General features: G+C 35.6%; 1 protein-coding gene across 10 annotated transcripts in view; it reads right to left on the minus strand.

Annotated features, from left to right (window-relative positions):
- The window catches only part of LOC127871026 (hemicentin-1-like), a 71,742-nt gene that overhangs the window by 4,742 nt on the left and 54,150 nt on the right, over window positions 1–12,850 (minus strand). For 6 of the 10 annotated variants that reach the window (XR_008045046.1, XR_008045047.1, XM_052413635.1 and 3 more), the window contains 2 exons: window positions 4,213–4,530; window positions 901–1,002 (listed from right to left, as the gene is read on the minus strand). Coding sequence is in view for 8 of the 10 variants with exons in the window: in XM_052413635.1 (XP_052269595.1) it covers window positions 901–1,002; window positions 4,213–4,530 (420 nt within the window). In the remaining 2 variants the exon portion in view is untranslated. Of the gene's footprint in view, window positions 1–552; window positions 692–900; window positions 1,248–4,212; window positions 4,531–12,850 lie in introns of those variants that run through there. The other 4 variants (XM_052413641.1, XM_052413642.1, XM_052413640.1 and 1 more) reach the window with 4 other exon arrangements.

Below are 12,850 nucleotides of genomic sequence, written 5' to 3' on the forward strand. Positions count from 1 at the left end.
TTTTCTTTATTCATTACAGCCTGAATTTATTCCGATGTGTCTACAAACTAAAGAAGGCTAATTCCTTGCATTCAATTGAAAAAATGTGCATAATATGCTTCGTTTACACAACACTGGTCAACGGAAACTGTTTTTTTCCTGTATTAGGCAAACTCCGACTTGAACTTGATACGACAAGCCCAAAAACAATTACAAGCGATATTTTCACGCACGCTTTCTATATTCAAAGATTCATCAATATAGTCAATGCAAACTAAAGTTACTAACAGGAAACCACATGTTGGTGCTTCGACTGCCCTTTACGTGGTTTATTAGGTGTCACATATATTATATTTGAAACAATTTTACTACTGAGTTTCTATAATCTAAACAGTACCGGAACTTAAATATTGAAGATAGACATACATATTATTATGTTTCTTATCTTGATTATTCATTCCTGTATTTTACAGTTTTTGCAAGTTTCAAACTATTTAATAGTGTTGAGTATGTCCTACATGGAACACAAGACCAACAAGTACGTCCAAAACATAAATGCAATACTTGTTTGCCCACAAGAACGCCTACTGGCGACTGTCAAACGACAAAATCTGGCTTAGTTTGGACAGGTCACCAGGCACGACTCTCTATGCAGGACTGGGCTTCAGGGCACGCCAGAGGGAGGTCGTCGTCGAGGCCGTCAGAAGAAAAACTGGATGGACAACGTGAACAAGTGGACATCACTTGCCATTTATAAATTACTCTTAGCAGCCCATAATAGACATAACTGGCAGAGGATTTATGTATCGTCGTCCTTCTTTTCCCTCCAAAAACCGAACCGGTCAAAGGAATGATAATGATGATGATGCATATGATGAAGCAGTATATGAATGTCTTAGTAACAATATTTAATTAACATACCTATCCGCATAAGTGTAGAAAATGTTTCCTTCACATATGACGAATTTCCCTTAGCATTTGAAGAAAACAACTCAATGCTGTACTTTGAATTGCTGCGGAGACCTGTGATAAAAAATGCATGTCCTGCTTTGCCATTCTTGATTGGTCTGGCAATTGTTGTACGGTCCAATCATTAGTTCCATCTAATCTATAACGTAGATGGAATGTCTGCTGCATACCTCTATCAAAACCAGATTTCCATGTTATATTTGCCGATGATTCTGTCACAGATTCGTAAATGACAGTCAATTCTGATGGTGGGTCGGGTCTGTCTGAAAATACTTCATCACCTGGTGAGCTTCTTTTGTCTAAAGCGTTTTTGGGAAAACAGAATATAAAGATACTAACGTGGTAATAATATTATTATTCAGCAATTTACACAAGACGCAGATAAGAGAAGAATATGTTATTAATGATTGACAATGAAAATACAGTTTAACAAGACCTGCATTCCTGAAACACAATGCCCGCTTTAGTGCTATGAAGCTACACAGTAGGTATTTAAGAGAAAATTTGTAAATCCAGGGCTCATTATTTCACAAAAAGTCAATGGACTGGAACGAAACTCACACTTCATTTGTGAATCATGTAGGTAGAGTAGACTCACATACGAAAAATCAGCTAAATATCTAAAAGTATTGCATAAGAAAACATCCAGAAAACGTTAACTATAGAGAAATCATAGGAATAGAACAAATTTCACACTTCATCTGTAGGTCATGTAGGTTTACTAACATACACAAAATCAGTTCAATATCTGAATGCGTTGCATGAAAAAACTTCCAGAAAACGGTTATTATAGGTCCAAGTCCAAGGCCCATATCTTCCCCCAAAATCAATGGACAGGAAAGAAACTCACACTTTATTTATCGTTAGGTCATGTAGCAAATATCAGCTCAATATATAAAAGCTTTGCCCAAAAATCCCTCTGAAAACCGAATGCCAGACGGACAGATGTACGGTGCAACTGCTATATACCACCCCTAACGGGCGGCATAAAAACATGTTGAATTTTAAGACTTTCACACAAATACAGTTTATTGCATCTTTTCCAAAACATTTGCAAAGGTTCTTAGTTTATGTTCCAAGAAAGTCAATTTATGTTCTTTGTTGGAAGTAGGCTGGGTTAAGAACGTAATCAATTATAGTGTGCATGCTGACTTCCCCCAGAGGCTTAATCATAATCGCCTACTAAATTATACTATATCAAAGTACTGACAGTACTGGTGTGACGATGCTTTTGAAAAGGATGGATATAAAAGCATCAATTTAAGTTTATCTACATCACAATTGTGTATGTGGGTACGAAAATTTTGGGTACGAAAAAAATGGGTACGAACATTTTGGGTACAAAAATTATGCCAAAAACATTGGGTACGAAAAACAATTTGGTTACCATGAAAAATGTGGGTACGAAAAACTAATTGGGAACGAAAAAAAATTGGGAACGAAAAAAAATTGGGTACAAAAAAAATGGGTAAGAACAAAATTGGGTGCGACAAATGTTGGGTACGAAAGAAAAAATTGGGGGTACGGGGAAGCAGTACCCGTGGGGAACTTGAGCCATTCAGCGAAACTGAGAGGCGGGTTACATTCTCGATCAAATATGACAAGAAATATCTTTAAAAAGATTTTCGACGTGTATTTTCTATACCACTTATCTTAAAAAAACGTTATGTTACAGTAAAACGTTTGTGGGTTATAACCTAACGTTACGTAGCAGATATGTACCAAACTTGACATGCTCTTTAATAAAACCATGCTCTTTAATTTCACATGTATATCATACCAAACTATATATTTCGTTGTTGCCTTTTGTAGGTTAATGATGTTATGTGTACGGACATGATTTCACATGCCAATGTGCATGAACATATAATTTTTCTCTTGTGATTTTTGTTCTTTCTCTAATTCAATAAGCTTAGGCATGTTTGTTCGTTAAGTACGGCAATACTTTCATGATGATTCCCGAAAGAAGGTATAAGCACATAGTCGAATACGACTTGAATACGTGAATTCGCCCATGAACACAAGGTCAGGTTAACTAAATCTCCGCGATATGACCTAATTTGTGTTTAAAACAGCAAACAATATCCAACAAACGAATGAATTATCAAACATAGTGTGTGCCCTGATGTGGCTCTGTAATTTCTGTTAGAAAAGTTTATTAAATATGCAAATTGTGAGAGCATGCATAAGAGCGAGTTTCATGGATGTCGTACGGCGATACCGGTCTGCTGTTTATATACCATACTCGCTATAACATTTACAAATGGCAGGTTCGAAATAATTAGTTTTCTTTACACTCATAATCGCGTTAAACGTTAATAATACACGTTTTCATTCGCAATTTATATACAGAATCACGACAAATGTCAAATACAATACAGAAAATGCATAGTTGTTTCATTGATCTATAAACATATAATGGATTGAATATAACTGATTTAAAAATAACGTTTTCAAACTATTACTAAATCTTTTTCCCAGAATATGCTGTCCTATTTATAGATGAGCTTCCTTTACCTTTATCAATGATAATCAGCGAGGTATGCCGATAAGAAAAATCGAGCTATCTCAATCGGACTGGCTCGGTCTTTTACATTGGTCGACATTGTGAAGAATGTGTTCATGGTATGATAACTTAGACGAGCTGCTTCGCAGCATCGTCAAAATGTCGACAGTGTAACACATCACAGGTCACAGTTAAGGGTCTTTCTCAGTATTCTTAAATGAAGACTATAAAGACCTTTATGAACTTTCTAATTACAATTTTCAAAAGATAGGTAGTTTATAAGTAGTTAAAGGATATAAGATAACAATGTATGAAGTTTCATAGCACAAGTTCAATTTTTCCTTAAGTTAAGAGAATAAACATTTTTCCATATTTAAGTACGGTAAATTTGCCTCCATTAAAATCATGATAGGTCAGGATGTAATCTATTTATGTATGAAGTATCTGAACAGTTGCTCAATTTGATCTATCTGTCTGTCTGTCTGTCTACCTATACTCTACCCCGCAAATACGTCATGCCAATTGACTTCTCAATACAAGATATCTATATATGTTATGAGTTTAGATAAAATATGTCAATTCATTTACCCAATAATTCTGGAATTCTACGATGGCTTCACACAGAGTAGAAAAGCTTGCCTTTTCTTATTTTCTTGTACACTATGTTTGAAGCTACTAACAATGTAAATGACATTATTAATGTGTATATATTTGACACAAGATTTGTATCATAAAATAAATAAATCACGCATGTTTACCTTCAGCATTGAGATAGAAGAGTGCTGACCACACTTGACTGTCTGATCCTGTAATAGTCAGCTTATATTGTCCATAGTCGTTCTGCTGTACATCCAGTAGCGTCATGTTGCACTTCGCAATGCTCTTACCAAACCCATGCAATGAGAAAGTTTCCTTTCCTTTTGACACCGGAAAAAATCCTGAAGTATTACATTTCTGCCACAAAACTTGTTCCACCGGTGGATATGCCAGGGCTGTGAAACTTAGCGCAGTATTTACCTGCTGTGCAATTGTCACGTTGTAGTCTATTGAAATACTTGGTGCCGGTCGTGGTGTGCCTATCAAAACAGTTAAAGCATTGATCTTACTCCACAACATATACAAGGACATAAAAACAAGACCTGAGCTTGATTCTAAGTACAATTCCCATAACTTCGCCAAAAATCAATGGACCGAAATGAATTTCACACTTCTTCAGTTGGTTATGTAACACTATAATAATCAAATATCAGCTCAATATCTTAAAGCATGGCATAAAACACTCAAGAAAATCGATTATTATAGTGAGAAGTTCTAAGTCCAAGGCCCATAACTTCGCAAAAAAATGGACAGGACCACATTTCACACTTCATCTGTAGGTCATGTAGGTAGACACATATAGTAACAAGAGGGCCATGATGGTCCTGAATCGCTCACCTGAATAACCTTGCTAAATCAACTTAAATTCTATCAGACCCATATACAATCCCAAGAAAGATTTCATTAATTAATACATTCTGACAAAATGTCATTAAGACGTGATGAAAACTGTGACCTCTTTCATCTACACAAGGTTTTACTAGCATTGGTCCGGTGAACTAATTTTTGACCTCAGATGACCCATATACGATCCAAAATCAGATATTATCAAGATAAACATTCTGACCATACTTCATTAAAATCAGAGGAAAACTATGACCTCTATTTTTTACACAAGGTTCTTCTATGATTTGACCTGGTGACTTAGTTTTTGACCACAGATGACCCTAATACAATCCCAACCCAGATGTCATCAAGATTAACATTCTGGCCAAATTTAATTAAGTTTGGATGAAAACTGTGACCTCTACTGTCTACAAAAGTTGTTTTTTTAATTTGACCTAGTGACCTAGTTTTTTACCCTAGATGACCCAAATTCAATCCCAACTCAGATTTTAACATGACAAACACTCTGACAATATTTAATTAAGATCTGATGAGAACTGTGACCTCTATTGTCTACACAAGTGTTTTCTATGATTTGACCTAGTGACCTAGATTTTGACCCATATGACCCAAATACAATCCCAACCCGGATTTCATCAAGGTAAACATTCTGACCAAATTTCATAAAGATTGGATGAAAACTTTGACCTCTATTTTCTACACAAGGGTTTTCTAATATTTGACCTAGTGACCTAGTTTTTGACCCCAGATGATCCAAATACAATCCCAACCCAGATTTCATCAAGACAAACATTCTGACCAAATTTAATAAATATTTGATGAAAACTGTGACCTCTATTGTCTACACAAGGTTTTTCTATTATTTGATCTAGTGACCTAGTTTTTGATTCCAGATGACCCAAATACAATCCAAACCCAGATTTCATCAAGATAAACATGCTGACCAAATTTCATACAGATTGAATTAAAACTGCGATCTCTATTGTCTACACAAGGTTTTTCTATTATTTGACCTAGTAACATAGTTTTTGACCTAGTAACCTAGTTTTTGACCCCAGATGACTCAAATACAATTCCAACCCAGATTTCATAAATATAAACATTCTGACCAAAATTCATAAAGACTGGATGAAAACTGTGACCTCTACTGTCTACACAAACTGATTGTTGACCTTTTTTGACTATGATTTGACCTAGTGACCTACTTTTTGACCCCAGATGACCAAAATACAATCCCAACCCAGATTTCATCAAGATAAACATTCTGACCAAATTTCATTAAGATTGGATGAAAATTGCGACCTCTATTGTCTACACAAGGTTTTTCTATAATTTGACCTAGTGACCTTGTTTTTTGACCTAGTGACCTAGTTTATTACTCCAGATGACCCAAAAACAATCCCAACCCAGATTTTATCAAGATAAACATTCTGACTAAATTTCATAAAGATTGGATAAAAACTGTGACCTCTACTGTCTACACAAACAAATTGTTGACGGACGCACGCACGCACTCACACACGCACAACGGACGCCGGACATCACACGGTCACATGAGCTCACCATGTCACTTCGTGACAGGTGAGCTAAAAATCAGCTCAATATCTGACAGTGTGGTGTAAAAAAACTTCCGGAAAACAGTTATAATAACATTTGTAAATGCAAGGCACATAACTTCGCAGAAAATAAATAGGCTGGAAAAAAATGACACACTTCATCTGTGAGTCATGTAGGTAGACTTATATACCAACTAGATGTAAGCCATTTTTAATAGGGTTCGAGTCCTCATTAATATCAACACACTGAACAAGTTTGAAAAGAATCGGATGAAAAATGTGGACTTTATCGGATAAACAAGAGAAAGTCTAACGCACACACACACACACACACACACACACACACACACACACACACACACACAGACAGACAGACAGACAGACAGACAGACAGACAGACAGACAGACAGACAGACAGACAGACAGACAGACAGACAGACAGACAGCAGACAGACAGACAGACACCAAGCCATCCCATAAGCTCTTCTGGCCTATAACCAGTAGAGCTTAAAGTTTGGTATGAAAAAAAATTTGCATACGAAAAAACTAGGGAACAAAAACATTATACCAAAAAAAAATTTGGATCCGAAATAAAATTTGGGTAGGAAAGAAAATTAGGGTAAGAAAATTGTGGGTAGGAAAAAAAATGTGGGTATGAAAAAAATGTGGGTTAGAAAAAAAAATGTGGGAACGAAATAAATTTGGGAAAGAATAAAAAATAACGAAAAAAAATTGGTTAAAAAAAATTTGGTAAGAAAAAAATTTCCATATGCAAACATTTGGGAACAAAAATTTTATGCCAAAAAAAAATTGGGTCCAAAATAAAATTTGGGTAGGAAAAATCATTTAGGTACCAACATTTTGGGCAGGAAAAAATAATGCCAACAAAATTTGGGGTACGAACAAAAATGTGGGTACGAAAAAAAAATTGGGTACGAAAACAAATTTGGGTACGAAAAAGAATTTGGGAAAGACAAAAAAATTGGAACGAAAAAAAATTTGGAAACGAAAAAAAAATTGGTAAGAACAAAAATTTGCATACAGAATAATTTGGGAACTAAAACATTATGCCCAAAAAAATTTGGGTCCGAAATAAAATTTGGGTAGGAAAACAAAATGGGTATCAAAAAAAAATGTGGGTACGCAAAACAAATTCGGTACGAAACACAAATTGGGTATGAAATAATATTTGGGTAACTGTACCAAACAAAAATTGGGTACGAAAAAAAAATGTGTACAAAAAAATTGGGGTACGAAAAAACAAATTGGAAATAAAACATTTGGGTACAAAAAAAAAATTAGGTACGCCAAAAAATATGGGTACGAAAAACAAGAGGGCCTGAAAGGCCCAAAGTCGCTCACCTGAGATATAAAGGAACTGACCTGCTCAGTGCAGCCCCAGGATATCATTAGAACAAATGTTCTGACCAAGTTTCATGCAGAGTGAACAATAAATGTAACTTTTAGAGTGCTAACAAGGTTTGACTATAGCCATATTATGATAAATTCCCAGACCGCTGGCGGCTATCTGTTTTTTTTAATGGCAACTTCGAGGCCGATATTCGGTTCCATTCCCCTCAAGAAAGAGTATATATTTCTCACCAATTTTGTAGAAAAAAATCCCCTCCAGAAGAAAAAAAGAGGGCCTGAAAGGCCCAAAGTCGCTCATCTGAGATAACAAGATATTATTGAGACAAATCTTCTGTCCAAGTTTCATGAAGATCGGAAAATAAAAGTAACCTCAATAGAGTGTTAACAAAGTTTTACTATAGCCATATAAGAAAAAATGCCCCGCACCCTGGCAGCCATGTTTTTCAACCAACCGGCATCATTGTTTAACTCGTCCAAGATATTATTGGGATAAATTTTCTGACCAAGTTTCATGATGATCGGAAAATACATGTGACCTCAACAGTGTTAACAAAGTTTTACAATAGCCATATAAGGAAAAAAGGCCCCGCCCCTGTGGTGGCCATGTTTTTCAACCAACCGGCATCATTTTTTAACTCGTCCAAGATATAATTGGGATGAATCTCCTGACCGACTTTCATGAAGATCGGACTATAAATGTGCCCTCTAGCGTGTTAACAAGATTTTACTATAGCCATATAGAGCCATATAAGGAAAAATGCCGGGCCCCTTGGCAGCCATGTTTTTCAAGCAAACGTTACCATTTTCGAACTCATCCAAGATATCAATAAGACAAATCTTCTGACCATATTTCATGAAGATTGGACAATAAATGTGGCCTCTATAGAGTGTTAACAAGGTTTTTCTATAGCCATACAAGGAAAAAGCCCTGCCCCCTGGCGGCCATGTTTTTCAACCAACCGGCATCATTTTTTAACTCTTCCAAGAAATTATTGGGATGAATCTTCTAACCAATTTTCATGAAGATTGGACAATAAATGTGGCCTCTAGAGTGTTAACAAGATTATACTATAGCCATATAAGGAAAAATGCCCTGCCCCTTGGCAGCCATGTTTTTCAAGCAAAGATTACCATTTTTTAGCTCATCCAAGATATCATTGGGACAAATCTTCTGAGCAAGTTTCATAAAGATCGGAAACTAAATGTGGCCTCTATAGTGTTAACAAGGTTTTACTATAGCCATATAAGGAACAAGAGATGTGTTTGTAAGAAACACAATGCCATCTATTGCGCCGCTTTGAAATAAAAGTTCAATATATCATTTGGCAGGTTTAGGAATTATCTCCCTTTTATAGCTTATTACTTCCCTTGGATTGTGTTTTTTTACTTTTGAATGTGAAGGATGACTTTGACCTTAAAATTTGTTTCAGATCAGTCTGCAAAATTCCCCTATCGCCTAATCGCCAATGCGAAGAAATCTCGGCTCTGAGGATAGAACAATTGAATATAGATCGCCTGAATTGCGATGAAAGAAAATCAAAGAAAATAAACAAAAACATAATCAATTTACACATTTCAGGTGTAAATTCTTACAGTGACACCGCTTGGTTACTTCCCTTAGTTTTATATCATTAGTGATCTCCCTTAGCTGTTATAGAGAGTTTAAAGTCCGACTCGCGTATTAAAAATGTTGTAATACTTTTGGTAAACTGAACTTGAATTCTACGCCGATAAAAGAAATAATATTGCGAATTTTTAGTTTGTAAATAAAGTAAAACGGTCAAATGTGTGTTATTAATAACCGTAACAGTGTAACACTTCAATATCTACACATGTCATAAAGTCGCCGATGACGCTTTTAAAATATCGGTTTATCATCATGATCACTGATGTAAAAGCTTATCCAGTCAAGTAGCATACATAGGCATTCACTCCAAACAACTAAAGGGGCCTTTTCACAGATTTTGGCATGTTTTGAAGTTTGTCATTATATGCTTTATATTGATAAATATAAACATTAAATTTCAAAAAAGCTCCAGTAAAAAATCAAAAATAAAATTTAAAAAAGGAAAAAAAAGTTGACCGCAGCAGGGCTTGAACCAGTAACTCCCGGAATCCTGCAGATAAAACGCATTAGCCAACTGAGCTATCCTGCCAAGCATACATAATATGCGTATTTTATACGTTATATAAGCAATCTTCGTAGTTTTACAAATTTAAACGACAACAACAGAACTCTCCAAATTATTCAATCGTTTTGCGTTGCAACGCTTTATAAATCGTCAAAAGATGCATATAATGGCTATATTAGACCATGGCAAATGTTCAGTAATACTGTTTCTTCACAATTATCATAACTAAACCGAAAATTTGCGAATCTGAAATAACTTTTGTAAATGTTGTCAATTTACCAAACCGTGAAAAGATCCCTTTAAGGCTTAGATCAAAAGAGCGAGTGTCATTTTGCCGACAGTTTTGATAGTTTTCTGTTCTGGAAGCGCAATTAGTACACCGCCTTGCAGGCGGAGTTAAGCGGTACATTAACATCGATAGTAACCAATGAGAACGCGCGCTGTGTATATACATATGCAGTTATTTACCTAAGCGATGAAATGACGTCGTTATGGACATGTATTTACGCACAAAAAGTTAACACGCGCAACACATTCCCAATAGTTAATATAAATACGATTTACTCTAGGGTGTTATACTGTTAACTTGTTTCATGTTTCAAAACTCTTAAAAAATAATTCCCCAGTCGATGCGCAATTTATTCTGAATTCATAACCATACACACGTTAACTAACTCACCCGTGCATAGTGCCAATGTATCCATACGTTGACGACTTTATTTTATATCCGTCTTAGTGTATTATGTAAGTAAATGCATACACATAAAAAAATATTTTTCAAAATATAGTGATCAATTAAATCAAAACACTTGAACTCCTGAGCCCTGGTGTTTATCATTCATATTATTAAGATCGATACCCGTGAGCATCGGTTTTGTATTTTTACTGGTAACTACTTGCTGCCGAGAATTACACTTTTATTGTGCTGCTAAAGCCAATCATTTTTAAACTGAAACTGAAAGCTACGAAGGAATAAAAGTTTGAAACCTGGAATACTGACTTGTTTACAATATTACGGTTACCCCCAAAATGCAATCTAAATATAACGACTGTTTTCGTCCTTTCATGAAACTGTCATTGTAAATTCATTCATTTTTCTGACTATGAAAAATTTCCTCTGGCTATGACATTTTTGAAGTATCATAGCCACATTGGCTATGAAGACAAAAAAGTGAGTTTTGCAGACTGTTTTTAAGAATATATCCTTTTAAAAATATTACTGCCCTAGTGTTAAGAATCTGTACCTGCCAAATGATATAAAATAGAAATTATCGCCCTTTAAAGCTTGTTACTTCCCTTGGATTTTGTTTTTTGACATTTAACCTTGAAGGATGACCTTGACCTTGACTTTTCAACACTCAAAATGTGCAGCTTCATGAGATACACATGCACGCCAAATATCAAGTTGCTATCTTCAATATTCCAAAAGTTATCACCAAGTTAAATGTTTTCCGACGGACGGACTGACGCCATAATTTTGACCTTTGACTTTTAAGGACGACCATGACCTTTCACCACTTAAAATGTGCAATCCATGAGATACACATGCATGCGAAATATCAAGTTGCTATCTTCAATATTGCAAAAGGTATGGCCAAAGTTTTAAATTTTCGGATGGATGCACAGACTGACGGACAGTACAACTGCTACAGGGGGCATTAAAAAAAAGGAAAAAAACTTTAGGTGGGGGGGGGGGCTGGGGATTCTGGGGTTGGGCCTGGGGGATGGTTTGGGTGGAGTCCATTGTGGTATGTCAGGTAAGCGTCGTTTTCTCAACGCATGAATCAAATCTGATCCTAAATAAAGAAGTTATGGCAATTTAAGCAAAAATTATTAATTGGACCATAAGATTTAAGGTGATTCAACGGTCAAGGTTAAATTTAACTTGCCAGGAACAGTTCCCTCGTGATAGTAAGAAAGTATTTGAAGTTTGAAAGCAATAGCCTTGATCCTTTAGAAGTTAAGTGCATCCAAACACAAACTTTAACAAAATATTCCGTCAAAATGCCAACCAGAGTTATCCAACTTGTCCTGTACAGTCCCCGTATGATAGTTAGTGAGTGTTACAAGTCTGAAAGCAATAGCTATGATACTTCATGAGTAAAATGGACCAAAACACAAAACTTAACCAAATTTTCAATTTTCTAAGTATAAAAGGGGCCATAATTCTTTCAAAATGCCACTCAGAGTTACATAACTTTGCCTGCACAGTCCTCTTATGATAGTTAGTAAGTGTTGCAAGTATAAAAGCAATAGCTTTGATACTTTAGGTATAAAGTGGACCTAAACACAAAACTTAACCAATTTTTCAATTTTCTAAGTATAAAAAGGGCCATAACTCTAAAGATAATGCTGACAGAGTTATGCAACTTGACATACAGAATTGTCTTGTTGCCATAAAGAAGTATTCCAAGTTTGAGTTAATTATCTTTGATAGTGTTAAAGTTATTCGACTTTATAAAAAACTTTAACCAAAGGTGAAGCCGACGCCGACGCTGGGGCAAGTAGTATTGCTCTCATTTTTATTCGAAAAGTCCAGCTAAAAATAATAATAAATAATGATAATCATAAATAAATAACAAGAGCTGTCACCATAGGATGACATATGCCCCCTATAAACGCTTTGATAGAAGATATGAGCATTTTTCGAAACCAAAAAGCAGAGTTTGAAACCTAAACGCGGACCCAAAGTTCAAGGTCAAGGTCATATGGGTCAAAATTTGTGTGCGTATGGAAAAGCCTTGTCCATATACACATGCATACCAAATATGAAGGTTATATCTCAAGGGACATAGAAGTTATGTCCGATTAGTGCGACGTGTATAAAAAAGCTAACAGACTGCCACAAAACCATTCACTCATGGCAATTATGTCACTCGTCGTCCGCATGATTT

Source organism: Dreissena polymorpha, chromosome 3, assembly GCF_020536995.1.
Source record: "Dreissena polymorpha isolate Duluth1 chromosome 3, UMN_Dpol_1.0, whole genome shotgun sequence".
Lineage (NCBI taxonomy): Eukaryota > Metazoa > Mollusca > Bivalvia > Myida > Dreissenidae > Dreissena > Dreissena polymorpha.